The 27,003-nt window shown below is 41.0% G+C and overlaps 5 protein-coding genes across 5 annotated transcripts; 4 read left to right on the plus strand and 1 right to left on the minus strand.

The window, feature by feature from the left end:
- Nucleotides 1-1,627: 1,627 nt before the first annotated feature.
- On the plus strand, nt 1,628-5,553 carry LOC120422403 (leucine--tRNA ligase, cytoplasmic). The gene is made up of 3 exons (XM_039585820.1): nt 1,628-1,786; nt 1,854-5,187; nt 5,245-5,553. The coding sequence occupies exons 1-3, from the start codon at nt 1,784-1,786 to the stop codon at nt 5,451-5,453; spliced, it is 3,546 nt and encodes a 1,181-aa protein (XP_039441754.1). The 5' UTR covers nt 1,628-1,783; the 3' UTR covers nt 5,454-5,553.
- A 5,871-nt stretch (nt 5,554-11,424) lies between these two features.
- Nucleotides 11,425-12,409, plus strand: LOC120422406 (trypsin-7-like). Its single transcript, XM_039585824.2, has one exon. It carries the CDS (start codon nt 11,732-11,734, stop codon nt 12,407-12,409), a length of 678 nt encoding a protein of 225 aa, XP_039441758.1. The 5' UTR covers nt 11,425-11,731.
- An 18-nt stretch (nt 12,410-12,427) lies between these two features.
- Nucleotides 12,428-26,746, minus strand: LOC120422399 (transmembrane protease serine 9-like). The gene is made up of 4 exons (XM_052709007.1): nt 26,181-26,746; nt 25,828-26,118; nt 13,716-13,894; nt 12,428-13,300 (listed from the first exon to the last, which is right to left on the minus strand). Exons 1-4 carry the CDS (start codon nt 26,706-26,708, stop codon nt 12,457-12,459), a joined length of 1,842 nt encoding a protein of 613 aa, XP_052564967.1. The 5' UTR covers nt 26,709-26,746; the 3' UTR covers nt 12,428-12,456.
- Nucleotides 13,518-14,436, plus strand: LOC120422405 (trypsin-1-like). The gene is made up of 2 exons (XM_039585823.2): nt 13,518-14,030; nt 14,090-14,436. Exons 1-2 carry the CDS (start codon nt 13,533-13,535, stop codon nt 14,384-14,386), a joined length of 795 nt encoding a protein of 264 aa, XP_039441757.1. The 5' UTR covers nt 13,518-13,532; the 3' UTR covers nt 14,387-14,436.
- Nucleotides 14,741-15,638, plus strand: LOC120422404 (trypsin-1-like). The gene has a single exon (XM_039585821.2). It carries the CDS (start codon nt 14,789-14,791, stop codon nt 15,596-15,598), a length of 810 nt encoding a protein of 269 aa, XP_039441755.1. The 5' UTR covers nt 14,741-14,788; the 3' UTR covers nt 15,599-15,638.
- Nucleotides 26,747-27,003: the final 257 nt, after the last annotated feature.

Below are 27,003 nucleotides of genomic sequence, written 5' to 3' on the forward strand. Positions count from 1 at the left end.
AACAAACAACACTGTCTTTAAAATAAAGAATAAGACAAGAAGAAGAAAAACGTGTTAAACCAGATTATCAGTTTAATAAAATAGTTTATTCATTCGATAAACATGTTTGTTGAACCATCCCTCATGATAGTTGATAGATTGAAAATGTCATTTTGGGCCATAACAAACATGTTTGTTGGATCGACAAAAATTGTTGGTTTGATTTGGACAAACATGTTTGCAGGCCCTGAGATGACTATCATGTTTGTGGAGTACACCCAACATTTTGCTAGGTTTACAATCAGATTTTTCTGCGTGTAGATGTTGCAAACTTGCTCTGTTTGTCCTAGGTCAGCATATTTGGTCCCTAAAACATCCGTGTCCTGCCTATCGATCGCATCGTCTAGCTGGAAGGCCTGCTGCATCTTTCCGCGCTCCTCCTGCTCTCGTTTGGCCAAAATCTTCCGACCTTTCGCTGACAGCTGCTTGTCCTTGGTCTCCTTCTTGTGCAGCACCAAGTTTGCCGGATTTAGCAGGCCTCCAACGATAGTTTGCTGCTCTCAACCACGCCGAAATCGAAAGTTTAGTGTTTTCCTGCGGTTCAAATCAAAGATAGAGACATTTTCAAGCTATCAAAATGACTTTTCTCAACGTCAAGATAACTCAATATGAGATGGGAATGGAATGTCAAATCAGCGCTAATCAATTAGCTAGTTGACGAAAATCAGCTCTAATTAATTAGTGTAAACATGATTGATTAACTGTGTCCTGCCCCTCGCCCCTGACATTTTCAGCACTGATTGCATATTCTGAAAGTACTCCTAATAAGCTACCTCTCCACCAAAAATGAGCAAAAGTTACTTCAGTAAAGTCTATTTAATCATGATTTTAAATAAAGTAACATAAACAAAATCTCTGCCATCAGCAGTCCCTGTTTATATAGCCCTGTCAACCTGTCAAATAAAAGACTACATGAACCTCGTGACGAAAAAAAAGCATCATGAAAAAAGCGCCATGTACATTCGGCGAAGAAAAACGAATCAAAACAAAGTGTCTCCATCAATGACAGCAGGGTGATATAGACGTTGGTGATTTCAAAAAAAAGTTATTTTTGTTTTTTTCTCAAATAAAATTACGGAAATAATGTTTTATTGAATTTGGATGATCAAGTATCAATAAAAGCAACGTTTTTCATCGTTTGTTATTATTAGAACATCATATTTTGCTTTTATATTAAAATGGGAATTGAAAATGGATGCTCTACATTCAAATGCGTTTTTCTCAAAAAGGATGGTGTGTACATGATGCTTTTTGAAATATTGGCATCGATATTTCTAAGTTAAGACTTTGATAGCTGAGTACAATTTTGAGATAAAACCAAGGATAAAACCCTAGATCTATATTTAAGAAATTTTAAATGATTAAATTTGAGAGTTTTTCTTTTAAAATTTAAGATAAGTTCTTTTTAATTTTTAAGTCGCTAAATTTTTGATTTTCATATTTCGGATTTAAATTCTAGAAAAATTAACTCAATTATTGTGTCATTTCAGATGAGTGTGTAGAATCGCAAAATAAACTTATTCTAGTACTACATCAAGTAGCTCAAAATTCAGAGCGATGTCATCTGCATGTCTGTCAAAACAGTTCGCGTGCGACGTGTTGCGGTCGCAGTGGAACCATTTTTCGCGATTCGCCGGTCGATCGTTCCATGTGGATGCGGAATTTTCGGGCTTTTCGGCAGGAAATAAATACAATAGTTTCATTTTATTGATAACTAGGTGATCCGTTAGCTCAAGCCGACAAAATGGTAAGTTTGTTTGGGCTTTTCTCCGCGAATGACGCAATGACTGTTGACGCTTTCTCATCTCCGCCAGGCCACGGAACGCAAGGGAACCTTCAAGGTGGAGTACCTGCAGAAGATCGAGCGGGAGATGCAGGAGCGGTGGGAGCGCGAGAAGCTGCACGAGGGTGACGCCGCGGCCGGTCCGCGCAAGAGCCCGGACGAGAAGTTTCTGGTGACGTTCCCGTTTCCGTACATGAACGGGCGGCTGCACCTGGGGCATGCGTTTTCGCTGTCGAAGGCCGAGTTTGCCGTGCGGTACGAGCGGCTCAAGGGCAAGCAGGTGCTGTTCCCGTTCGGGTTCCACTGCACGGGAATGCCGATTAAGGCGTGCGCGGATAAGCTGAAGCGGGAGATGGAGGCGTACGGGTGTCCGCCGGTGTTTCCGAAGGAGGAGGAGGTAACGATTGTGCAGGAGGAGCGGGATGTGGTGCCGAAGGATAAGAGCAAGGGGAAGAAGAGTAAGGCGGTGGCGAAGACGGGGTCGGCCAAGTTTCAGTGGCAGATTATGCAGAGTTTGGGGTTGAAGGATGAGGAGATTAAGGAGTTTGCTGATACGGGACATTGGTTGGAGTATTTTCCGCCGTTGGCTATTCAGGATTTGAAGAGCGTCGGGTGTCACATTGATTGGCGGCGTACGTTTATTACGACGGATGCGAATCCGTTCTTTGATTCGTTTGTGAGGTGGCAGTTTAATCATTTGAAGGCGAGGGGGAAGATTATGTACGGGAAGAGGCACACGATCTACTCGCCGAAGGATGGTCAACCTTGTATGGATCACGATCGTTCTTCGGGGGAGGGAGTTGGTCCGCAGGAGTACACGCTGATTAAGATGAAGGTCACGGGGAAGTTGCCGGCGAAGTTGGCTTCGGTTAAGGCTCCCGTTTATTTGGTTTGTGGAACGCTGCGACCGGAGACGATGTACGGACAAACGAACTGCTGGGTCCATCCGGATATCAAGTACATTGCGTTTGAGACTACACGCAAAGGTGAGGTTTGGATTTGTACGCGTCGAGCTGCTAGGAACATGTCCTACCAGGGATTCACGGCGGTTGAGGGCGAGGTGAAGGAAATTGCCGAACTCGTCGGTCAGGACATTATGGGGATGGCGCTGTCGGCGCCGTTGACCCCGAACAAGGTCATCTACACGCTGCCGATGCTGTCGATCAAGGAGGACAAGGGAACGGGCATCGTTACGTCCGTGCCGTCCGACTCTCCGGACGATTACGCCGCGCTGGTTGATCTCCAGAAGAAGCAGCCCTTCCGCGAGAAGTACTCGATAACCGATGAGATGGTGATGCCGTTCGAGCCGATTCCGATTATCGAGGTGCCCGGGTTGGGAAATCTTTGCGCCGTCACCGCGTACGAGCAGTTCAAGATCCAGAGCCAGAACGATCGCGAGAAGCTGACCGAGGCGAAGGAGTTGGTTTATCTGAAGGGCTTCTACGACGGAGTCATGCTGGTTGGTGAACATAAGGGGAAGAAGGTTCAGGACGTGAAGAAGGACTTGAAGAACTATTTGGTGGGTAGAAATGAAGCGGACGTTTACTACGAGCCGGAGAAGACGATCATGTCCCGGTCCGGGGATGTGTGCGTGGTTGCGCTGTGCAATCAGTGGTACTTGAATTACGGAGAGCCGGGCTGGCAGAAGGTCACCACGGATCATCTGCACACGATGGAGCTGTACCACGAGGAGGTCGAGCGGAACTTTGAAAAGTGCCTCGACTGGCTGCACGAGTACGCGTGTTCGCGAACTTATGGGCTGGGGACGAAACTGCCCTGGGACGAGCAGTGGCTGATCGAGTCGCTGTCGGATTCCACGATTTATATGGCATTTTACACGGTCGTGCACCTGCTGCAGGGTGGATCGTTCCGCGGCGAGAAGCCGAGTCCGCTCGGGATCAAGGCTTCGGATATGACCGCTGAAGTGTGGGACTACATCTTCTTCAACGGAACTAAGCCGCCTGCGAAGACCAACATCAAGAAGGAGCATCTGGAGCGGATGAAGCGCGAGTTCAACTATTGGTACCCGGTTGATCTGCGCGTGTCCGGCAAGGATCTGATCCAGAACCATCTGACGTTCTTCCTGTACAACCACGCGGCGATTTGGCCCCAGGATTCGTCCAAGTGGCCGCGCGGAATTCGCTGCAACGGCCACCTGCTGCTGAACTCGGCCAAGATGTCCAAGTCGGAGGGCAACTTCCTGACGCTGTACGAGGCGATCGCCAAGTTCAGTGCGGACGGAACGCGTCTCTGCCTGGCGGATGCCGGCGATAGCATTGAGGATGCGAACTTTGTCGTGAACAACGCGGACGCCGGAATTCTGCGCCTGTACACGTTCATCGAGTGGGTCAAGGAGACGCTGGCCTCGAAGCCGCTGCTGCGGAAGGGACCGAAGGACGGGTTCAACGACGCGGTGTTCATGAGCGAGATGAACCTCAAGACCAAGGAGACGGACGAGAACTTCAAGCGGATGCTGTACAAGGAAGCGCTTCGGACCGGGTTCTTCGAGTTCCAGTCATCGCGTGACAAGTACCGCGAACTCTGCGGATCCGAAGGCATGCACGTTGACCTGGTCATGGAGTTCATCCGCCGGCAAGCTCTGCTGATCGCCCCCATCTGCCCGCACATGGCCGAACACGTCTGGCAACTGCTCGGAAACAAGACCAGCATCCTGAAGGCCACCTGGCCCCAGGTCGGAACCATCGACGAGCAGAAGATCAAGTGCTCCGCCTACCTCATGGACGCCGCCCACTCGTTCCGCATCAACCTTAAAGCGGCCTTGCAAACGAAAACAAAAGCCGGCAAAGCAGCCCCTCCCCCCGCAATCAAACCAACCGAGGGCACCATCTGGGTCGCCAAGTCCTTCCCGCCGTGGCAATCCTGCGTGCTCGACACCATGCGAGCTCTCTTCGAAGCGTCCGGCAACGCCTTCCCCGACAACAAGCTCATCGCCGTCGAACTCGGCAAAAAGGACATCCTCAAAAAGTACATGAAACGCGTCATGCCCTTCGCCCAGATGATCCGCGAACGCGTCGAATCCGGCCCCGGCAAAAGCGCCATGGACGTCACCCTCGACTTCGACGAGCACGAAGTGCTCCTCAAAAACCTGGAGTACCTCCGCGGCACCCTCGAACTCGAAACCCTGCACATCCGCTACACCGACCAGCCGGACGCCCCCGAAAAGATGCGCGAGGAAGTCCGCCCGGGCGTCCCGTACGCCGTGTTCTCCGTGAAACCGTTCGTCGCGGTCACGCTCGAGAACCCCATCGAGCGGTCGGGCCTCTTCACGGTGAACCTGAACCTGTCCGACGGCGATACCAGTAGAAGCGTGCGCGAGAAGCTCGCCAAGCAGATCGGGTTCAAAGGTGGGTAGTTACAAAACCCCCTTAAAAAATCAAACTAAGGTTTCTAAATTTTTCCAGCGGATCTAACCGCCCTGGAGGTGCTACGCTTCGAAGATCCGGTCCTGGGGCCGCGCCGGCTGCCCGCCTTCCAGGACTACCGCAGTGGTAAGTTGACGCTGGAGGAGGGCACGTTCAGCATCGATGTGGAGCGCAAGCAGGTCTTTTTGAGCTGTGGTGCGGCGCAGAAGGTGAACGTTGGCACGTATTTGAACTATGTTATTAATTAGAGGGCGGGAGCGCTGCTTTGAAAGTGGTCCTCGTGTACTGGCTCTGCCTGGCGGAGAATTTCCGGAATGTTTCTTATTTAAAAATTGAACTTAATGGCAATTTTGTGGTTTTACTGAAAAAGTTGGATATCACAATCTCCTTTAAAGCAAGTGAGAAATTCTACTCAAACAGTAGAGTACGAACTTGGTGAGGAACGCGGTTACAAATTGACAGTTTCGGGCAAAAAAATTCAAGAAAATCAAAAAGATCTATTTTTTTTATTACAAAAATACTAAAAAAAAATTTAAATTTAAGAGTTATATAATTCAAAAAGCTATAAATTGATAATTTAAAAAAAAGAGTGTTTAAAATGTAGAATACACACAAATTAATAAAAAAAAAACAAAGCAAAAATTTAGCGATTTAAAAAAATCAAAAAAGAATAAATTCAATAATTTCAAGATTTTTAATATTTTTTTCATATTTTTATTTCTATTTTTTTATTATTTTTTGTTTTTATTTCTTTTTTTAAATACCGTAAACTGGGGTCAATCGGGACACATGGGGCAAATTGGGACAGCAGTTTTAACCATGTTGGAGCACAATATTTTGATTTTTCTGGTTGGTTTCGATTAGAAAAGATTCAGACCAACAAAATGTGTACATCCATTTCCAAATTTAGAAGTTTTAAGTGCTCTAAAAACTGCTGTCCCTATTCAGACTGTAGTTCCAATTCGCCCCAGATTACGGTATTTTTCTAATCGGCTCCTCGAAATTTTTGCATGGAGCTCGAAAGAAACGCAAAACTCCATATAAGAAATCGCTCAAGAAACGGTCAAGGAAAGGGTCACATTAAGTTTGTTTTCTTAAGCGGTATGCAGCTGAAACAGAACAGAAACGGAAAAAAACTTAAATTTAAAAATTCTAGACCCGAAAATTAAAAAAAAAATGAGTTATGTCAAAATACACAAAAATTTGAAAAACAAAAATCTAAGGATTCAAAAAAATAAACGCAGAGAATACAAGAATTTCAAGAATTTACGGAACTAAAAAAAACAAGAATTTCAAGAATTACAAATATTTCTGAATTTCAAGAATTCTAAGAATTTAAAGAATTTGACGAATTTCAAAAATTCTAAGAATAATAAGATTTTCTAAAATCGCAAAAATTTCAAAAGTTTAAAGATTTTTAAGCATTAAAAAATACATATTTTAAAAATTTCAAGAATTTTGAGAATTTTTAAATTCTCAAAATTCTTAAAATTTTCAAACTAGGGGAACTATACCCTTTCTCAGCCTATTTCTATTATCGGCCTATCAGCACTTTGATCATGAATTATAGCTTTCATAAAGTATTTTTGACTGTTTCAACGTTATAAATAGCTCAAACAAAAGTGAGCAAGCAACTCTCAATTGTTGATATATTTGAAAATGTTGATTTCATAGCGGAAAAAGGCAAAAGTGATGAGAATTGGTCGAACGGCTTAGAGTGATTAAAATGGGCATATTTCCCCTATATATTTTTTTAATTCAAAAATAAAATTTTAACGGTGCATATAAGCCAGAGCTTTTGCACCCAGATTTGTGTTACAGACATTTTAGTATCTTCAAACTACGGGAACTATCGATATAATTTTTGATTAATCCCCTAAAGTACAGTCTACCAAATAATTTATAACAAAGTTTGACTAAGTTTGTCCGTAAGTTTGACTATTTTGGTAAAAGAAGACAACAACTTCCTTGGTTTCTGTGCACCCTTAATTCGAAAATTAATTTAAAAAATTTAAGAATTTTAAAAATTAAAAAAAAAATTAAAAAAGAATTTTAAGAATTTCAGAGTTTAAAAAATTTCAAGAATTTCAAAAACATTTTTTTTTGAATTTCAAGAATTTCTAGAATTTTACGTGTTTTAAAAATTTCCAAAAATCCTAGAATTAAATAAACAACAAGAATTTTTATTTTTTTAAACAATTGTTAATATTTTAAGAATATAAAAAAATTAAACAATTTCAATGAAACCAAGAATTTTAAAAATTTCAAGAATTTAAAATTTTCGAAAATTATAAAAACTTCAAGAGTTGAGTATCAAGAAATTTAGAAATTTTAAAAGTTTTAAGAATTCTAAAAATGCTAAAAGTTTAAAGAATTTTAAGGGTTTCAATTTTTTTAATTTTTTAATAGAATTTCAAGAGTTTTAAGAGTTTCAAGAATCCAAGATTTTCAGGTATTTTAAGAAGTTTAAAAATTTCAAGAATTTCAAAAATTTCAAGAATGTCAATAATGTCAAGAATTATTTTTTTTTTAAGAATTTCAAGAATTTCTAGAATTTTACGTGTTTTAAAAATTTCCAAAAATCCTAGAATTAAAAAACAATAAGAATTTTAAGAATTTTTATTTTTTTAAACAATTGTTAATATTTTAAGAATATTATACAATTCAACAATTTTAATGAAATCAAAAATTTTAAAAAATTTAAGAATTTAAAAATTTTGAAAATTATAAAAATTTCAAGAGTTGAGTATCAAGAAATTCAAAAATTTTAAAAGTTTTAAGAATTCTAAAAATGCTAAAAGTTTAAAGAATTTTAAGAGTTTCAAAATTTTTAATTTTTTCTTAGAATTTCAAGAATTTTAAGAGTTTTAAGAATTCAAGAATTTTAGAAATTTTAAGAAGTTCATTTCAAGAATTTGAAAAATTTAAAAAAAATATGATTTTTTTAAAAAAATATGATTTTTTTAAAAAAAATATGAAATTTATCGACAAAAACCTAGAATTATAAAAAATAAGAATTTAAAGAATTTTATTTTTTAAGAATTTTAAATATTTTAAGAATATTAAAAATTTCAGCAATTTTAATGAAATCAAGAATTTTAAAAATTTCAAGAATTTAAAAATCTCGAAAATTATAAAAATTTCAAGAGTTGAGTATCAAGAAATTAAGGAATTTTAAAAGTTTTAAGAATTCAAAAAAAAAGCTAAAAGTTTAAAGAATTTTGAGAGCTTCAAAAATTTTAATTTTTTAATGGAATTTCAAGAATTTTAAGAGTTTAAAGAATTCAAGAATTTCAGGAATTTTAAAAAGTTTAAAAAATTTCAAGAATTCAAAAAAAAAAAATTTTTTATGAATTTTAAAAATTTCATGAAATTCATCCACAAAGACCTAGAATTTAAAAAAATAAGAATTTTATTTTTTTAAGAATTTTAAATATTATAAGAATTTTAAAAATTTTAACAATTTTAATGAAATCAAGAATTTAAAAAAAAACAAGAATTTCAATAATTTAAAAATTCCAAAATTATAAAAATTTCAAGAATTGTGTTCCAAGAATTTGAGAAATTTTAAAAGTTGAAAGAATTCTGAAAAATTTAAAGGTTTAAAGATTTTTTTTTGTAAATTTTGAAAATTTTGAGATTTTTTAGAATTCTTAGAATTTCAAAATTTTAAGTATTTCAAGAATTTTAAGAATGATACTTTAAAAACTGAAAAAGATATGGAATTCAAATAATATAAGAATTTTAAAAATATTTTGAACATCAAAAATTTCGAGAATTTAAATTTGCTCAAGTATTCTAAGAAATTCACGTATTTCAAAAAATCAAAAAATCGTAGAATTGTTTTTTTTTATTTTTTAAGAATTTAAATATTTCCGGAATTTTAAAAATTTTAACAATTTAAAATTTTTTAACAATTTAAAAAAATTCAAGAATTTAAAAAAATTCAAGAATTTTAAGAATTTCAAGAATTTGAAGAATTTAAAAAGTTTGAAAATTATAAAAAAAAATCAGGAACATAGTTCCAAGAATTTTAGGACTTTTAAGAGTTTTAAGAATTATAAGAATTCTAAAAATTTCAAAGGTTTCAAGGATTTTAAGAATTTTGAAAGTTTTAAGAATCAAGAATTTCAAAATTTCAAGATTGGAGTGGAGCTTAAGAGTGGAACTCCAAAAATTTCCAAAATATAGAAATAAAAAAAAGAATTTAAAATACTTCAAGAATATCAAAAATGTTAACAGTTTTAAAAGTTTCAATGAATTTAAAGAATTTCACGAATTTTAAGAACTTTATGAATTCTACACCCAAAATTCAGAGTCGAGATAATCGTTCTCTCAAAATTTATTGAGGGCTCAGTGCCAAAATCGATAGAATAATGGTACCAACTCACACCATCATAACAAATGAGTTCATTCGTTAGTTGAATCAATAAATCTCCAACAAGTGCCATACATCGACTTCTGACTTCTCCTTGGTCACCAAGCTGTGGTGGCCGAGGCAGCTAAGTCATTGGATTGATTTGTCAAAGGTCTCTGGTTCGATTCCCGTTGTCGACACTTTTGGTTTTTTGTTTGACGCATGAACTTTTTTTTGCAAATGAACCTCGAGAGAATAGTTCTATCGCCCATCTCGAGCTGTGTTCTCTGCGTCCGTGAATGGTACCACTTTTCTCTCGACTCGAGACCATCATTCTCTCGGACTAGCGCTGCCAGTTTTGGGTGTAAGAATTTCAAAAGATTAGGTCATACCAATTTCAGCATATCAGGGGTGAAATTGGGTCTGGAGTGAAATTGGGTCATACAAATTTCAGCATTTTTTGATGACGGAATTTCATGAATTTCAAAAATTTTAAAATTTTCAAGAATTTTAAGAGCTCTAAGAATTTTAAGAATTTCAAGAGTATTAAGAATTCTAAAAATTTCAAGAGTTTTGAGAATTTTAGGAATTTTAACAATTTGAAGATGTTTATGAATTTCAAGAGTTCCAAGAATTTCAAGAATTTAAAAAAGTTCAAAAAAATATGAAATTTTAAAATTTTGAGGAATTTTAAAAATTTTAAATCTTTTAAGAACTTTAATTTTTTTAACAGTTTTAAAAATTTCAAGAATTTTAAAAATTTTAAATCTATCAAGAATTTTAATTTTTTTTACACTTTTAAAAATTTCAAGAATTTTAATCTAATCTAATCTAATTAGATTAGATTAGTTTTAAAAATTTCAAGTATTTTAAAAATTTTAAGAATTTTAAAAATTTCTAGAATTGACCGCGTTTTTTCCGAGTTCCATATTTAACTTACTTAGCTGACAAAATTGTATAGAGTAATCTACGTGCGTATGTATTGCGTGTACGTACACGAAAATAAGGTGAGGTTAAATTTTGTCAGGCAGCAAAACCTAATGATGCACTAGAGTGCGTACGCGAAACGTCATAAAGCTCTATTGTCGAACCAATACAATATAATTTTCTCAGCTGTGTGTGTGTATTTGATCCATCCCAATCATCCAAATATACAAAAAAAATATCATTGTAGACCTTAAAATGACGATCAAACTTTTAAGATAAGCATTTAAAAAAAATGAAACCAGGAAATTCGTCGTGTGCTTTTCTTTGCAGTTCCCACATTTGACGCGTGACCTTTGTTCTTAAAATACTAAATTGTAGCTGGTTGCTTTGCCGGTTGCTGACTTGTGGCAAAACATCTCAAAATGTGCATTTCAATTAACCTGTGAAAATCGATTTTACATGCTAAATTTTCGTAGTAATTGAGTTGAAGTGTTTCAGCACGGTATTCTTGTCAAAGAAAGTGATCGCACTTTAGTTCAAGATCTTCGCTCGCAGACCATGCCGAACATTATTAACCCTCTAATTTTCACAATCATATTGCTTATTTGCTTCCCGAATCCAGTGCGATCCGATCCCGACACCTTCCTGGAGTGTCGCTCAGCATCACCAAGGTCACTTTTGCGACGGTTCCCTCGTCACGACCTGGTGGGTACTGACGGCGGCCCACTGCGTTCGGAGCTTTGACGCGGCGGACATTGAGGTTAGGGCCGGATCTGTGCATCCGCATAAGGGAGGTTGGACTAGGTTGGTGGAGCGGATGGTCGTTCATCCCGACTGGAACGATGTGAATTTCAAAGCTGGTTGGGCAGAATGAGCGGTACGCGATAACTGATCAGCAGTGCGTCGGTTCGGGGATTGATGCAGGGGTGGCACGGGGTGATTATACCGTTGGTTGATCCGGGCGTTTGTAAGGCGCCCTGTTCGAGGTGTGAGACGGCGAATATCCTGTGCGCCGGAGGGAATGGGTTGCGGACATGCCAGGGAGACTCCGGTGGACCGTTGGTTTGCTCTGGGAGATTGGCTGGGATTGCTTCCAGTGGACGCAGTTGTGGTGGGCAGTACGGGTTGTTTGCGCAAGTGACTGGAATTTAAAGGTGTGAAATTAACTTTGGGAAGTAGAAGGAATTACACGGTTAGTTAGTGTAACTTGAAGGTAGCTTGAGTCTTTCAGTACGAATCACAATGTCGGTATGTCCATTCCCTTACTTGGTAGCTCTCGTGGCTCAGAAAAGCTTCATCTGTGGAGGATCGATCATAGCTCCAAGCTGGATTCTGACGGCAGCTCACTGTATCGACAGGTATGGTTCTACGGACTTGATCGTTCGAGCTGGATCACCAAAACGGACACAATCTGGTACGATCAGTTCTGTAAAGCGGTTGTTCCTGCATCCGAACTACAAGCGTCCCTCGTTCGACTTTGATGTAGGACTTCTACTGATCAGTCCTTTGAAGATCACACCCTGCATTCGGTGTATTGCGTTAGCTCCGGCTTCGTTCAAACCTAAAACCGGATCGCTTGGTCGGATCAGCGGCTGGGGTCGTTCGGACCTCTTCGAAAATCTCTACCCGGAGTACGTCCGTGCTACGATCGTACCGATCGTTGATCAGAAAGAGTGTCGCTTCAGGTACGGGAAGCTCCATGTTACGCGGAACATGTTCTGCGCCGAGGATCACCAAGGTTTGCGGGATGCGTGCCAAGGGGATTCGGGGGGACCTTTCGTGCAGGACGGTCGCTTGGTGGGGATCGTGTCGTGGGGGTTGGGATGTGCCAGCTATGGAGATCCTGGGGTTTATACGAACGTCGGTAGGATGCGCAAGTGGATTGATCTTGTAGTTGAGAATGATCGTATGAACTGTTGATGAATAAAAGCCGTTAGCAAGTTTTTGATTCTTTATTGATCACTGCCTCAGAAGTATGCCTTACACTTTAGACCACGCGACGATCCCTGTATTTTGAACATGGTAGTCTCGATCCAGTTCCGGTACATGCCGACGTCCGTAAATACTCCAGGTTGTCTGGGCTTTGCACAGGACAGTCCCCACGATACGATCCCAACCTGCTGTCTACCGACGACGTACGGTCCACCGGAGTCTCCAACGCAGGCATCCCGCTTCCCTTCCGGATATCCAGCGCAGAACTGCGTATCCTGGTACAAGGTGTAGTTGTTGTACCAACGGTTGCACGTCTTGAAGCCCAACACCGGCAGCTTCACCCCGAGCAGTTCCTTCGGATAGTTAGACGCCTTAGTCCTGTCGTGATCCGCGTTCGTCAATCCCCAACCCGCAACGAACCCATCGTCCATTGCCCGTGGCATGTAATCCTGCGGCGGTATTCGGATGCACTTGATATTGTCCCCAAACACCATCGGGTGATTCAGGAACAAAAGTGCGATATCGTGATGCAGGTGCACGCGATCATATTTCGGGTGCAGCGTTGACCACTTTACGGTCCGAACCTCGCCACCGTGCAGTCGATTCTTCGATCCGGCTCGAACCTCCAGCAGATGTTCGTACCCGCGGATGTCCCACAGGCAGTGCGAGGCCAGCAGGATCCAGGAGGGCGCGATCATCGATCCTCCACACACGACCATGTCCCCAAGTTGTATGATCACCTGGTAGGGGACTTTGCCGATGTCGATCTTGTCTCCGCCCACGATGAGCCGCTTGCGCACGGAGAAGCGATCATTGCAGGAGGCTATTGCCGTAAGACAGAGGATCGCAAGAAAGATGGGGAGATTCATTTTTAAGTAGGGTTAGGAGCGTACTAAGCTTGGAGGTCGATCACCATGCTATTAAACAGCGATGACGGTTTGTAAAAGCACCTATCAGTTGAGACTAATTGGATTAGCTGTTGCTGGTATCACGATAAATAAACAAAAATTTCAAAGAGCTGATATCAGCAAGAACCAATCGATATTACTGCTTGTTACGAAGGTATCGAGCTGATCGTTCTATTTCCTTACATCGAAGCACTTTTGTTGCGATGTTCAACCTACTTCTACTGTTCAGCATAGCTTCAGGTTTGTCGAATGGCGAGATACCCCTCCAAAAACCCCCTACACGACCCCTGCATGGGTCGGCTTCAGCGAACCGCATCGTCGGAGGTGTCCCGATCAGCATCGCCGATGCGCCGTACCAGGTTTCGTTGCAGTTTTCAAAATCTCACATCTGCGGTGGGTCCATCATCTCGCGGAGATGGATTCTGACTGCGGCACACTGTATCCTAACGTCTTCCGCGTCGAGCTTCCACGTCCGAGCGAGATCTTCCAAGCACGCTTCCGGAGGATCGTTGATTCCGGTTAGGCGGGTCGTGGTGCATCCCTTGTACCGGGACTCCGGAGTGGACTACGATTACGCGCTGGTGGAGCTGAGGAGAGGGATTTTGTTGGGGAAATATGCGAAGGCCGTGGCGTTGCCGGAGCAGGGTGAGTCCGTTGCGGACGGAACGATCTGTACGGTTTCGGGATGGGGTAACACACAGGTATGCTTGTGAGACCGGCTGTTTGGGGGGAAGTCATAACGGTCCTATTTACTCCATAGAGCGCCTCAGAGTCCGGGGAAATCTTACGGGCGGCAAAAGTTCCAATCTTCAACCAAATGCAGTGCAACGATGCGTATGCAATCTTCGGGGGCGTCACCGATCGTATGATCTGTGCCGGATACCCGGAAGGAGGTAAGGACTCCTGCCAGGGAGATTCGGGTGGTCCGTTGGTTGCCAATGGTAAGCTCGTCGGGGTCATATCGTGGGGTGTCGAGTGCGCTATGCCCGAAATGCCTGGAGTTTACGCCCGAGTAGCTGCCGTACGTGATTGGATCCGAAGTAGCAGTGGAGTTTGAGAAAACTGTTAATCTTTGAAGTGTAATATAAACGATTTAAATTGATTCCTAAGCTTAGTCTTAATCAATTGTTCAAGCTAATCCCAACCAATAGACAGGGAATTCCCAAGTTGGCAACGCGCCAGAAAAAAATACCCACTCTCTTTCAACAACAAAAATTACGACTTCCACGAGAGCTAAGTGTATACCTATTTGCGGAAGGATTACATTGTGACACCACTTCAGGACGTCGCGCCAACGCGCGTCACACATCTTGGTCCTCGTGCCGTACAAGTTGGTTTGAAGGGTGATAAGAATCCCTCAAGCGCACGTGTGATCCATTGTGATTGATATAAAAGGTATCGGACCGCGGGATGAGGGATTCATACTTTCGAATCCCAGTGAGAAAACACCTTCGCCATAATGTTCAACTCGTTGGTTCTGTGCAGTGTTCTGCTAGTTGGAGCCGTTCTAGGCGGCGAAAGCGACCTCCTACCTCGACCGCACTACGGAACCGACTTCGGATCGATACTGCCAAGAGGAAGCCGCATCGTGGGAGGTTTCGAGATCAGCATCGCCGACGCTCCCCATCAGGTTTCCCTCCAATCCCGCGGATCCCACATCTGCGGTGGATCCATCATCTCGCCCAAGTGGATCCTTACGGCCGCCCACTGCACCGACGGAGCTTCCGTGTCGAACCTCCGCATCCGGGCGGGATCCTCCAAGCACGCCTCCGGTGGCTCGGTCATCTCCATCAACCGGATCGTGCAGCACTCGTCGTACAACCGCAACACGATCGACTACGACTACTCGCTGCTGGAGCTGAAGAGTGCCATCTCGGTGGGAGCCAACGCAGCGGTTATTCCGTTGCCAGCGCAGAACGAAACGGTCCAGGACGGAACGCTGTGTGAGGTGACCGGATGGGGTAACACGCAGAGCGTCAGCGAGTCACGGGCGAATCTGCGGGCCGCGTACGTTCCGGCGTACAACCAGAACCAGTGTAACTCTGCGTATTCTCGGTATGGAGGGGTAACCGGTCGGATGATCTGCGCTGGATATCAAGCTGGAGGTAAGGACGCCTGCCAGGGTGATTCCGGAGGTCCGTTGGTTGCCAATGGGAAGCTCGTTGGAGTCGTTTCGTGGGGATTGGGATGTGCTCAGGCCAACTATCCTGGTGTGTACTCGAGGGTGGCTGCGGCACGTGACTGGATTCGCAGCAATAGTGGAGTTTAAGGAATACCCGGAAAATTATGACATTCTGATAACACATGTACCTGCGACAAAAAGTATGAGCCATATATCGAATAAATAATCAAAAGTTTAACTGACAATAATTCGTTTATTTATTATTTATGTTTTGATTTGATCACACAGGGCATCTGAATATTTGAAAAAATGCAACTTGAGATCGAAACTTCTGATCGATTTTTTTCGTCTAAGTACAATATTTACCAACAAAATAGTTCTTGTCTAAACTCGATTATCACTAGCCTCGGTTGTCAGAAATTTGATTAAAGTTCGATTAACCTGATCGCTGCAATATATATGAAGATAAACTTTGAAAAAGATTTTGCAGCGGCCTAAACACAAAAACATAGTACCTTCATCAGGGGTGACATTGGGTCTGGGGGGTTAGATTGGGTCATACAAATTTCAATATTTTTGTATGACCCAATCTCATCCCCCAGACCCAATGTCACCCCTGATGACGGTAGCACAAAACAACAATCTTGGAGCATTTTTATAAATGTTTTGGATGACCAAAAATGCATGACCGTGGATGGTAATAGTTCAGATGGTAGTAGGGGAGTTTGGGGTAATATGGACAGTGGGGGTAATTTGGACACCCCTTTAAAAATCGCTTTTTCTTCGGATATAAAGTGAAAACGGCAATGTGATAAGGCTAGTACTAGTCTAAGAGTCATTCTGCGTGTATCCTCCAGAGCAAGCAGCAGTTAAGTGCTCAGTGCTCTAGAAGTTTTTTCGAATTTTCCGCCGCAATCGACCGTGATTACCCGCGAGTTTGCTCCACCAGCATGCCGAAGGCCGGCCGTGGCCGTGGCAGTTCGAGTGCGGCCTCGAAAAACCCGCGAAGTTCGTCTACCGGCCGAGTGCAAAAAGGTAAACAAAACAACGCCGCCGCGTCGTCCGCCATCGCGCAGGGGAGCGTGTGCGCTGATGGTTTCAATCCGGAGTTATTGCACGCTAATTACCGTGTCCAGGATCGCAGCCCTATAAGAAGCAGACTCCGCTCAGGTACTTCCGGCAATCTGTCGACCGGTGGCGCATCAACATCCGCCAACATTCCCACCAGTAACAAGTTCGCGAGGCTGAGTGACGAGGAAACCAACAACAACAACACCGACGGTACACTGAGGAAAAAGAATGTAAGATTTTCATAAGTACACATCTTATGTGCTGCCTGATTTGAGTATCCATTAGCCTCTCGCGATTTTCATAGACAATCTTATGACCGTCACTATAAAATCATATGGTTATAACTAAACTTTACTTATGTATTTGGTCCACTGTTGATAGACCATGGACTTCATAAGAAATTCTTATGGAATTCATCTGTAATTTGTCGATAGTTTTCGCGTAAGATGCTTGTGTGAAATTTTTTGACATTTCAAGATGGCGAAAGGACGGATCTTGCAGACCGGTTCCGGTAACAACTACACAAAGCTGTTGCCGCCGCTATGAGTTTCTGATCGGACGAATCAATTTTCTTGTTTACCGCGACCTCCAAGACTCAGGTAAGTTCTGTGGCGGGTGTTTCGTGGGTTTTGGTTCGAAGTGGAATATTTTATTTGAGTATTTTCAGGTAACATTAACGACCGTTGGTTCCGACGGCGGCCCTCCTCAGCATCCTCCAGATGGATCCGGAGAAAAGCATCGATGAGGACAGTTCCGTGCAGCGACTGGTCGAAGGTCGGAGAAAACATCTCCTCGAAGCAAAAAAGGAAATTAAGTTTTGGGTATAATACGATAGTTTAAAAATATATACGTTTAAAATTGAAATAAATTTTTGTTTTCATTCAACAAAAAATAAGAAAAAATGGTTATGAAAAACGATGTTTGTTAATATGATCTCCATGAGCATTGCCATATATTCTGTACACATTTCCATCTATGAATGTCATAAGATAACTCATTGGAAATCTTAATTGACGGCTTTGTCAAATTTCCCCTCCCAGCCATAAGAAAATCTTATGACATCCGAATAAAATCCTGATGTCGAAAGGTCATAAGACGTTCTTATGGATTTTGCCAGTAATTTTTTCTGAGTGTAGCAGCACTACCGACGACGACGACGATGATAGACGTGCACGCAAAAAAGGTAGTACGACAAAAAAAGATAATTCTCCGAAGGAACGAAGACCACCTCCAATTTTTGTTTTGGATACGTTGGCGGACGATGTTGACGAGTTGCTGGAAGGCCTCCAATATAGTCTGAAAATTGGAAAATCGAAAGTACAAGTGATTACTTTCAACAAAAAGAATTTCGACCTGGTGGTGAAAGAACTGAAGTGTAGCAACTTCAAGTTCTACACATTCGATCCAGTTGAGAAGACCGCGGTTAAGGTAGTCCTGCAGGGCTACCAAGACCGCCCAATCGCCGACCTGAAGGAACACCTCTCGGGTGCCGGAATAACGCCACGGGAGATAAAAGTGCTCTCGCGCAAGACAACAGTCACAGGTACGCACACTCTGTACCTGTTGTACTTCGACCGCGGCACCGTCAAAATCCAAGACCTGAGACGGACTAAGGCGTTGGACGGTTTTTGGGTAAACTGGCGGTTTTACTCCAAAAACCCAATGGACGTAGCGCAATGCCACCGTTGCCAGAAGTTCGGCCACGGCTCGCGGAACTGCAACCTTCCGCCCCGCTGCGTGAAGTGCGGTGAAACACACCTCTCGGAGAAGTGTGCACTGCCGTGCAAGGCGGACTTGGGGGACAAGGCAGAGCACACCAAGGCGCGCATCAAGTGCGCCAACTGTGACGGCAACCATACCGGTAATTACCGCGGATGCGTCGCGCGCAAGGCGTACCTCGAGGAGCAGGAAAAGAGGAAGAAGAAAGCAGCAGCATCCCACCCTTCTCAGCGGAATTCGAGCGCAACCGTTCCTGCAGCTGGACAGCGTACGGTTCCAGCGGACAACTCAGCGTTCCCTCCTGGATGGGGGCGATCGTTCGCCAGCGTGGTCGCTGCCGGTAGCGGCGATGCGGCCCAGCAAGAGGTTACCGGAGAAGATCTCTTCACCTTGCCGGAGTTTTTTGCTCTAGCGGGTGAGATGATGACGCGGTTCCGGACCTGCCGTAACAAGGCGGAGCAATTTCTGGCCCTCGGGGAGCTAATGATTAAGCACATCTACAATAGATAAAAAATACTGTGATCTATTTTAAGCTTTTTCTATTTCTATCCCCTTTCTTTTGCAATTTCAGTAAGTTTTTTCTAAATTTTTTCTTACTTTTGGTAATCTCTTAGTCATAAGCAATAATCGTTCCAAAATGGATTGAGATTTAACATACAGCTGAAAGGAACTCCAAAACTCTGTTATGTACTGCGAATGAACTAATTGTAACATGATTATTCACTAATAAAACCGAATGGAATTGAATTGAAAAAAAAAAAAATACTAGTCTAAGAGTATGGACAAACCGAAAAAGCTGGAATAAGTTAAGTAGATTTTGGTATAATATGCAAAAGTTTCCAAAGGCCGGTTGGCACTGCCTTAAGTTCTAATATTTGAGGGTTGGGAAATAAGGTTTTGCATGGATTATATGGCAAAAAAGTGGACAATTTTTGTTTAAGGGGATTGCTTTGACGATGCCTGAGATATGTACGTATAAATATTGTGCATTTTATCCATTTTTATCATCAAAAATTGCAATTTTTGATAGCACATGCTATGGGGGTAATTTGGACATACCTGAAAGTCTGCCTGTCAGGTAAAAAAAGTAACTTTCATGGTTGGTTGAGTTTTGAAAGGGATTTAGATAGATTTAGAGAGATTTTAAATGTCAAAACACTCAAAAAAGGAATGTGAGTACTGAGAACTTTCACAAAACCCCAATTGTTTTTTAATTAGGGTAAATGTATTTCAATATTCGAATGGATGAAAATCTGATTACTGCACTTTTTTCGTTCAACTAGAATCTAATGTTGATTGTTTTAAATTTATTTCTTTGACATTTAAAATTTCTATGCTGGTTTACAATAATATTTAAATTTGAAGGGCTATGGAATGTAAAATAAAAAAATAGATAGTTTCAGGATAATTAGTTCTATATAAAGATTGGTTTAGATAAATCTAAACGATGCCTTAATCACTAAAAATTAAACTTGTACCTAATCCAGAATCAATGTTTAAATCATTTCAGAATGAATGATTAAATTATGTATACTACACTGAACTATTTGTTATCTTCCTATTGAATAATAGTTCTATCAAAAAATCATGTTGAAGGATAAAAAACATGCTCAAAAAATCAAATGTTAAACTTATTCTTCAACATGTGTCCAAATTACCCCACCAAAGGTGTCCATATTACCCCACAAGGTATGTCCAAATTACCCCACAAGGCATGTCCAAATTACCCCACAAGGCATGTTCAAATTACCCCATAGGGGTGTTCATATTACCCCCACACAAAAATCTGGGGGTAATTTGGACACCTTTTAATTTTTGCGATTAAAACGGGTTTTTCATCAAAATTTATCGAAATTAATTACATTTTTCCATTAAATATGGTCTCTTTTATCCTCTGGTGTCATCCACATTCCTTTAAAATATTTCCTTAGGGTGTCCAAATTACCCCACACTCCCCTACGCCATTTATTTGAAAAAAACATGATTTTCTGAAAAACGTCTAATATTTTTTTAAAGATTTTTTAGATTTAAAATACAAATCTAAAGTTTTTTTTTAAAGGTCCTATAAACATATGAAACACAATACCCAAGTAACCACAAGCACTATATCAAAACTCTAAATTCACTCTAACTTAACACTCCCGATGCTATGACACTTTAAATAGTCTTTCCAAATGTTTCGAAACATTTGTAGCTTGAACCATTATAAACTACTGTATAATGACATATAGAACAGCCAATTAAAGTTTCAAAGCATTTAGCCCAATAATGTTTCGAAGCAATAATGGTAAGCTTTATATATCACTGTAAAGTAAGCCTTTAATGTTATATCACATTTTGACATTTCTTAAAATGTTTCAAAACACTAACTCAACACTAGTGAGGGTAATAAATGTTTGGCAGTTTCGTGGTATTTTTTGTGATTGCTGCAGGAAAAAATGTTCGGCGGCTATAAAAATGTGAGTAAATTATGCTTAGTTAGTTGAGCTCAGTATTAAATTATTCTCTTTTTCATTAACAGCTCTTTCTCGTCCCATGAGACAAATTTCTAACTGCGATGGCTTCCTGCAAAAACAAAACTGAAAAGGAGGAGGTCCAGATTTTGCTCTACGCCAGCTCTAACGGCACTTTCGTTCACGTCACGGATCTTTCAGGCAAGCAAACGATCTCGCGCGTAACCGGCGGCATGAAGGCCATAGGGGGATGGCGTCGCTATTTTTAGACCACGTTTTCCACTTTTTCTCATCGAAATCGACTACTTTATCGACTTCATTTTGCTGGGCGAGATAGGACGCCGTCTATTTTTAGACGATGACTCAGCACTTTTCCACTCTTGCACTTAAAAAAACCAGATGGCAGCACGATGTAACGCCACGTCTCTATGGCGGATCGTGACTAGGCCTCGACCTACTCCGCTATCTTTGCCGCGCAGGACGTCGCCGAAAATTAAGCTGCGTGCCATCGGCGGAAACTGCACCAATACCCCGGTATCGGCGCTCCGTGCCCTGAGCTGTTTGTCGATGATTATTGTGAATTTTGTGAATATTTGGTAGTGTTTTGTAGTGTAATAGTTAATAAATGTTGTGTTTTAACCTGACAAGTTTTCTCGTTTTTTTCTGCATAAAATGAAGTGGTTCCTCAAGGAAGACTTAGTCGACAAAAATCATCTAATTAAATATATTTCAGGACGGACGAGACGGCTAGCGCAGGGCATCTAGGTGAAACATCTCAGTACATCATTCCCAACACACAGCTTAGAATCTCAAAAGTAGAGAAACACAGCAAATAAACCAACAAACTTTCAAAATCGTCATCCCAGCATGAAAATCACTCTCCCAAGAGAGAGAGAGAGAGAGAGAGCTGCGCGCAATGTTTTTTTTTATTTTTCTATTTTAAATACTGTCGGTAAAGTAGTACTTTGACGTTTTACCACGGTATAACTTTATATCAACTCTAGACTTCGCCACTCAATTTTACCTCCATGCGTATAAAGTGAATATAAAGTTTCGAGACTCTATAGGCAAACATTATATGTTGATATAGAGGGGATTAAATGTTACCTTATACAGTCCCGCGGTTACTTGGGTAGCTTATACTTTTGCGTTCAGATCCTTGTGATTTTCGAAGAGATCTCAAATTTTTCTATAAATTTGCTTCTGATCAATTCTCTGCGAAATCGGCCGGGATTGATAAGGACTACTCAAAAAAAAATAAATAAAAAAATGATACGCGGAAAACAATTGCCGATTTTATAATTAACTTTTTTTTACCAAAATTTAATTTTCCAAAATCCATATTTTTAAATTTGTGGTTATGTTTTAGAGGGCAAAATCTCAACTGTTAAGCCATGGAATAGTTAGGAAATAATTTAGCCGTGCTATGATTCTTTGATTTTTTTTCGAAAAAAAAAAACATTTTACTCGATTTTTTTTGACTTCAGTATTTAATGTTAAATCAAGTTTGCAATCGAAAAGTCCTTAAGAGATTTTTTGATAAAAAGCAACGTTTTCAAGAAACAGCCAATTTTTTCGAAAATGAGAAAATTTCGAATAAAATTGACTAAGAGACATTGAGATTAGACCTCTGGTTGTTGAAATACAGTGAATAAAGGAAAAATAAACAAGAAATTGAAGTTTTTTCAAGCCTCATCCAAACAGCTTTTTATTTTCTAGTACCAATAAACTAATGGTCCTATTTTCAATTCTAAAGCGGTATGCACACTTGGTAAGGAACCGGTCAAGGGCAATTTCAAATGGGCAGTAGCGGCAGCGAAAGAGAGGGTGAAGAAAAGCCCCAAGATTGTTTTCCCTCTCCTTTGTTCTGCTGTTCGTAAAGCCATTTCTTGACCCCTTTTCTCGGGAGGTGCGTATTGACCCTAAAAAATGAATCATTTGTGAAATTTTCTAATCTTTTCGAAAAAAAATATTTTCAAAATTTTGGAATCATCTAAAACATGTTTTTTTTTGTTTGTAAATATGTTTTTGAATATTTACTAATCTAAAAAAAAATTTGGGTATGTCTTCTGCAGGTAAAAGAATCACGAATTTATCAAAAAAATATTTAAAGTGGCTATATCCGAAAACGATGCACAATATAAAAAAATATGTACTATTCAATTGCATATTTGACATCTATAAATAAAGTAAAAAAATCGGCTTTTTCCTCACTATTCGAAAATCTTTTTCTTTTGTAAGACTGGCAACACTGCCAAATGAAATTTAACCAAACTGTGCCACTGCTCAAAACACGCTTTGATTTGAGTGCAGTCGAAAAAATGGGTAATTTTTTAAGGGTATAACTTTGTTCTATGAATTCCCAAGTAATACCTACAACTTTGCCGAAGACACCAAATCGATAAAAAATCCGTTCTTAAGATAAAGATTTTTGAATATTTGAATAGCATTTTTTGTATGGACAGCTGTGTAAATTGCATAGATACTCGTATGGATGAACTTATGGTGCAGATTCATGATGTAATAATTGGACATAGAAAATGTAAACGTTTCATCCTGATTAAAAGTGACGATTGACTTCTCTAGGATTAAAAACACACACAAAATCGTTGTCCGAAATCGCAGAGAACTGTTTAGAGAAGTTTTTTTTCTGTTTAAGTAAATTCATTTTCAGTATTTAAAAAGCCTAAGTTTTTAATTATTTGAATTGTCTGTTTTTTGCTCATCTAGGGTAACAGCATCTAATTCCAGCGTGCCTCTAATGTTGGTAGGTCCGAACTTTGACATTCAACTGAAAACGAGTGATAAATAGCTCAATATGAAGTGATCAAGCAAGTTTCTATCAAAAGTTTTGCAAAATTAGTTGTTTAAATAGTGAAAATCAGCATATTGGATGGAGTTAGGATCGAGTGCTTAACCTGCCAAACATACGAGAATTTCCCCTACTATCGTCACATCGGGCGAACCTGAGCAGCAGTTTAAGCAATAAATTTGATCATATTAGCGATCAAAATTCAGTGCAGGTCTAACTTTTCTCTCGCGGTTCCAAAGACTGCCATTTTGCATCTTTATGAGCATCATTTGCAAATTTATTATGAGAAAAAATGCCAATTATTTCCATCATCCTCTCCATTCCAAGTCGTAAACTTCTACAAAATCCACTCTAATTGACTACAGTGCGATTCATTCACAGTGTTAATGTAAGAAATTAGTGCACAACAACCATAATTTTCTTTTCATCCCCTCTTGCCACAAGGTCGTCCACCCGGGTGCCAACGTGAGTTAGGACCAGTGTTGCGTTCCTCACGCGCTCACGCGCTCGTGAGCGCTCACTTTTCGCTCATTCGTGAGGAGGAGCGCTGCGCGAGCTAGCTCACGTTTGCCCGCGCTCACGTTTGCTCCGATTTTTTTCAGCTCGCGTTTGCTCCACGCTCGCGCTCATGCTCATATTTCGCTCACGGAGCGCTCATTTTGGACGTGTCGCTAATCATTTAACGTTTATGAGAAAGTTTATTTTCAATTCTTGATGGAATTTTTGCGTAAGGTGCAGTAGGGCTGTGGAAATATGACTTTGTGAACAAATTTTATGATATATGAATTGGAATAGCTTATTTTCATCAATCATGTTTTTACATAAAAGGTTGGATTCACAAGGTAATTTTTTAGACATACAGTTGAATGTATAAATATTTTAGAATTTAAAGGCCTTATTGTAGCAGAGAGGAGGGGTATAGACGCCAAAATAAAAAGGGCCTGTAAACCTTAAAAAAACTTTCAAAACAATGAATTGATTCAAGAGGATTTATGCTTTGGTAAGTTCGATTCAAGGTTAAATGCTTGGTTGATTAAAATATAACATTAAACTGTTTTATGTACCTAATCAGTGTTTTGACTACATTTCCAGATTGCGGGTCAGAATGAGCTACCATTAAAAAAAGTTATTCCGTTTATTAAATCTTTCAGTGATTAGAAACGGCTAATCATTTCTATAAGGTTAGTCTTTATTTAGCAAACATTCTAGAAAATAGGGTAACATTTTTGAAACAGTTCTATTTTAAATATATGCCTCAAAATTCCTAAGGGTTGAAATAGCCCTTTTGACTCAATTCAAATAAATTGTCAATATTTTTCACCACGAAAAGGTTGGCTCTTCTTCCAACAAGTGGATTTTATTCAACATTTTCGCAACCAAACCTCTGAAAATATTCAATTACGAGTTATATATGATTTTTTGAACATGGATGATTGTATCTGTTTAAAAGATTATTTAAAAATAAATAAAATATACATAAATTGTCAATATTTGTGTACATAACAACAATACAATATGGTCCAATATGGATTTGATTTGTGAACACGCATTGCATCTCTTCACGTCAATGAATGTTTACATTATGAATTTAGTTTTTTGTTCCTTGTTCGAAAAATGTCTAGATTTTAAATAGAACGTAAATTTCGGTTCGCTGATCAAATCCATTTTATTGCCTACTTTTGTTTGTTCGATCACTTTCTTGATTGTTTTTGCTGCCTGTGCTAAGATAGTTCTAGAAACTTCGTTTCAAACAGGCAGATGCTTCAACAGGAAAAAACAACTACCTACTTTGGCTCACCAGCTCACGTGAGCGCAAAACGCTCCGGTGAGCGTGAGCGAGCACGAGCTACCTGATAAAAACTCACGCTCCAGCTGGAGCGAGCAAGCCTTCCGTGAGCGCTCGCTCATTCGCAACCCTGGTTAGGACCCTACCTGTTGCACGAACTTCTGCCATAAATTTAAAACGTGCCCCATGCGAACCATTCACAAGCGCTTTGGATATGTACTTTTTCGATGTGGTACTACTACAGTGAACTTCCAGATCAAGTGGATTGGGACCTTATTGAAAAGAGACTGCCTTTTGAGAACCGCCCAGACTGCTTGCTTCGGTAATTACTGGAACTTGATCATCACGCGTGTATATTTCACCCAGGTTTGACTTGCGTGTCACGAATCTAAACCTGAGAGGCAGTCTCCCTTAATGTGTTACTAAATTGAAAACATTATATTTAACAGTAGCAGTGATTTATGGATGTTTTATTGGCGATTAGTTCATGCTTCGTGTGTGCGAGCGTGGTCTTTTTAATTGATTCCCCTTAGACTCCACTGTTGGTCCGGATCCAGTCACGTGCGGCGGCGACCCGTGCGTACACACCAGGGTAGTTGGCCTGGGCACAACCGATGCCCCACGATACGACTCCGATGAGCTTACCGTTGGCGACCAACGGACCGCCGGAATCTCCCTGGCAGGCGTCTCTACCGCCAGCCGCGAATCCGGCGCAGATCATACGATCGGTGACGCCTCCGTACACGGAATAAGCGGAGTTGCAGCCGTCCTGGTTGAAGGTTGGGACGTACGCCGCTCGCAGGAGCACTTGGGACTCGGAGGTACTCTTTGAACAAGTTGAAGAATCGTTAGAACTTCATTACTGATTACGAATCATCGTCCACTTACCTGAGTGTTACCCCATCCGGTAACCAGCGAAAGAGTCCCATCCGGAACGGACTCATCCCGATCAGGCAACGGCACAACCGCGGCGTTCTTTCCAAGCCAGATCGCCCTCTGCAGTTCCAACAACGAGTAGTCGTAATCAATACTAACGCTGTCATACAACGGATGTTGAACAATCCGTTTGACCGGAATCACGGCACCCCCAAGGGCATGCCTCGCCGATCCCACCCGAACCCGCAGCTGTTTTGGCGAAGAAGCAAGCTCCGTACAGTGCGCCGCCGTAAGAACCCACTTCGACGAGATGATGGATCCGCCGCAAATGTGTCGCAGTCGGAACTGGAGCGACACCTGGTGGGGCGCATCGGCGATATTGATCACGAAGCCACCCACGATGCGGTGTCCGCTGCCGTTGGTGGATGATCCGGATTCGGTTGCGTTGAAGCGTGGACGTGGGCGAAGTTCTGGAAGACTGTCATCTCCAAGAACTGCACCGACTAGCAGAACACTGCACAAGAATAATTGACGGAACATGATGGCGAAAGTGTCTCCAGCCTAAGAAGTTAGAGCTACATTGAACTTCTATCACTCCAATACCTTTTATACCGATCGGAACCATTCCCACACCGACTGATAATCTTATCGGGTGCTAACGGGAAGTAACCCACTCTCGATGTGGTTTAGAATTTTTATAATTTTATGATTCTAATGAATGTGCAATTAATTGAACTTTACCGCCTCAAATTTTTAGAGCCCTGATTTGGTCTAGGTGCGATGCGAACCCCTTTTTTCAAGGAAAGGGCACCGATTGAATAAGCTGAAGAGTTCA

This window comes from Culex pipiens, chromosome 2 (assembly GCF_016801865.2).
Source record: "Culex pipiens pallens isolate TS chromosome 2, TS_CPP_V2, whole genome shotgun sequence".
Taxonomy (NCBI): domain Eukaryota; kingdom Metazoa; phylum Arthropoda; class Insecta; order Diptera; family Culicidae; genus Culex; species Culex pipiens.

What these genes read in the sequence shown, in the direction of transcription:
- LOC120422403 (XM_039585820.1), top strand. An exon ending in CAAGCAGATCGGGTTCAAAG is followed by an intron (nt 5,188 to 5,244) that starts GTGGGTAGTTAC and finishes AAATTTTTCCAG; the next exon opens with CGGATCTAACCGCCCTGGAG.
- LOC120422399 (XM_052709007.1), bottom strand. Translation starts at nt 26,708, where the DNA reads ATGTTCCGTCAATTATTCTTGTGCAGTGTTCTGCTAGTCGGTGCAGTT. An exon ending in CCGGATGGGGTAACACTCAG is followed by an intron (nt 26,119 to 26,180) that starts GTAAGTGGACGA and finishes ACTTGTTCAAAG; the next exon opens with AGTACCTCCGAGTCCCAAGT. An exon ending in GGATCCGGACCAACAGTGGA is followed by an intron (nt 13,895 to 25,827) that starts GTCTAAGGGGAA and finishes GCGTAATCGTAG; the next exon opens with TCCACTCCGGAGTCCCGGTA.
- LOC120422404 (XM_039585821.2), top strand. Translation starts at nt 14,789, where the DNA reads ATGTTCAACTCGTTGGTTCTGTGCAGTGTTCTGCTAGTTGGAGCCGTT.
- LOC120422406 (XM_039585824.2), top strand. Translation starts at nt 11,732, where the DNA reads ATGTCGGTATGTCCATTCCCTTACTTGGTAGCTCTCGTGGCTCAGAAA.
- LOC120422405 (XM_039585823.2), top strand. Translation starts at nt 13,533, where the DNA reads ATGTTCAACCTACTTCTACTGTTCAGCATAGCTTCAGGTTTGTCGAAT. An exon ending in CGGGATGGGGTAACACACAG is followed by an intron (nt 14,031 to 14,089) that starts GTATGCTTGTGA and finishes TTTACTCCATAG; the next exon opens with AGCGCCTCAGAGTCCGGGGA.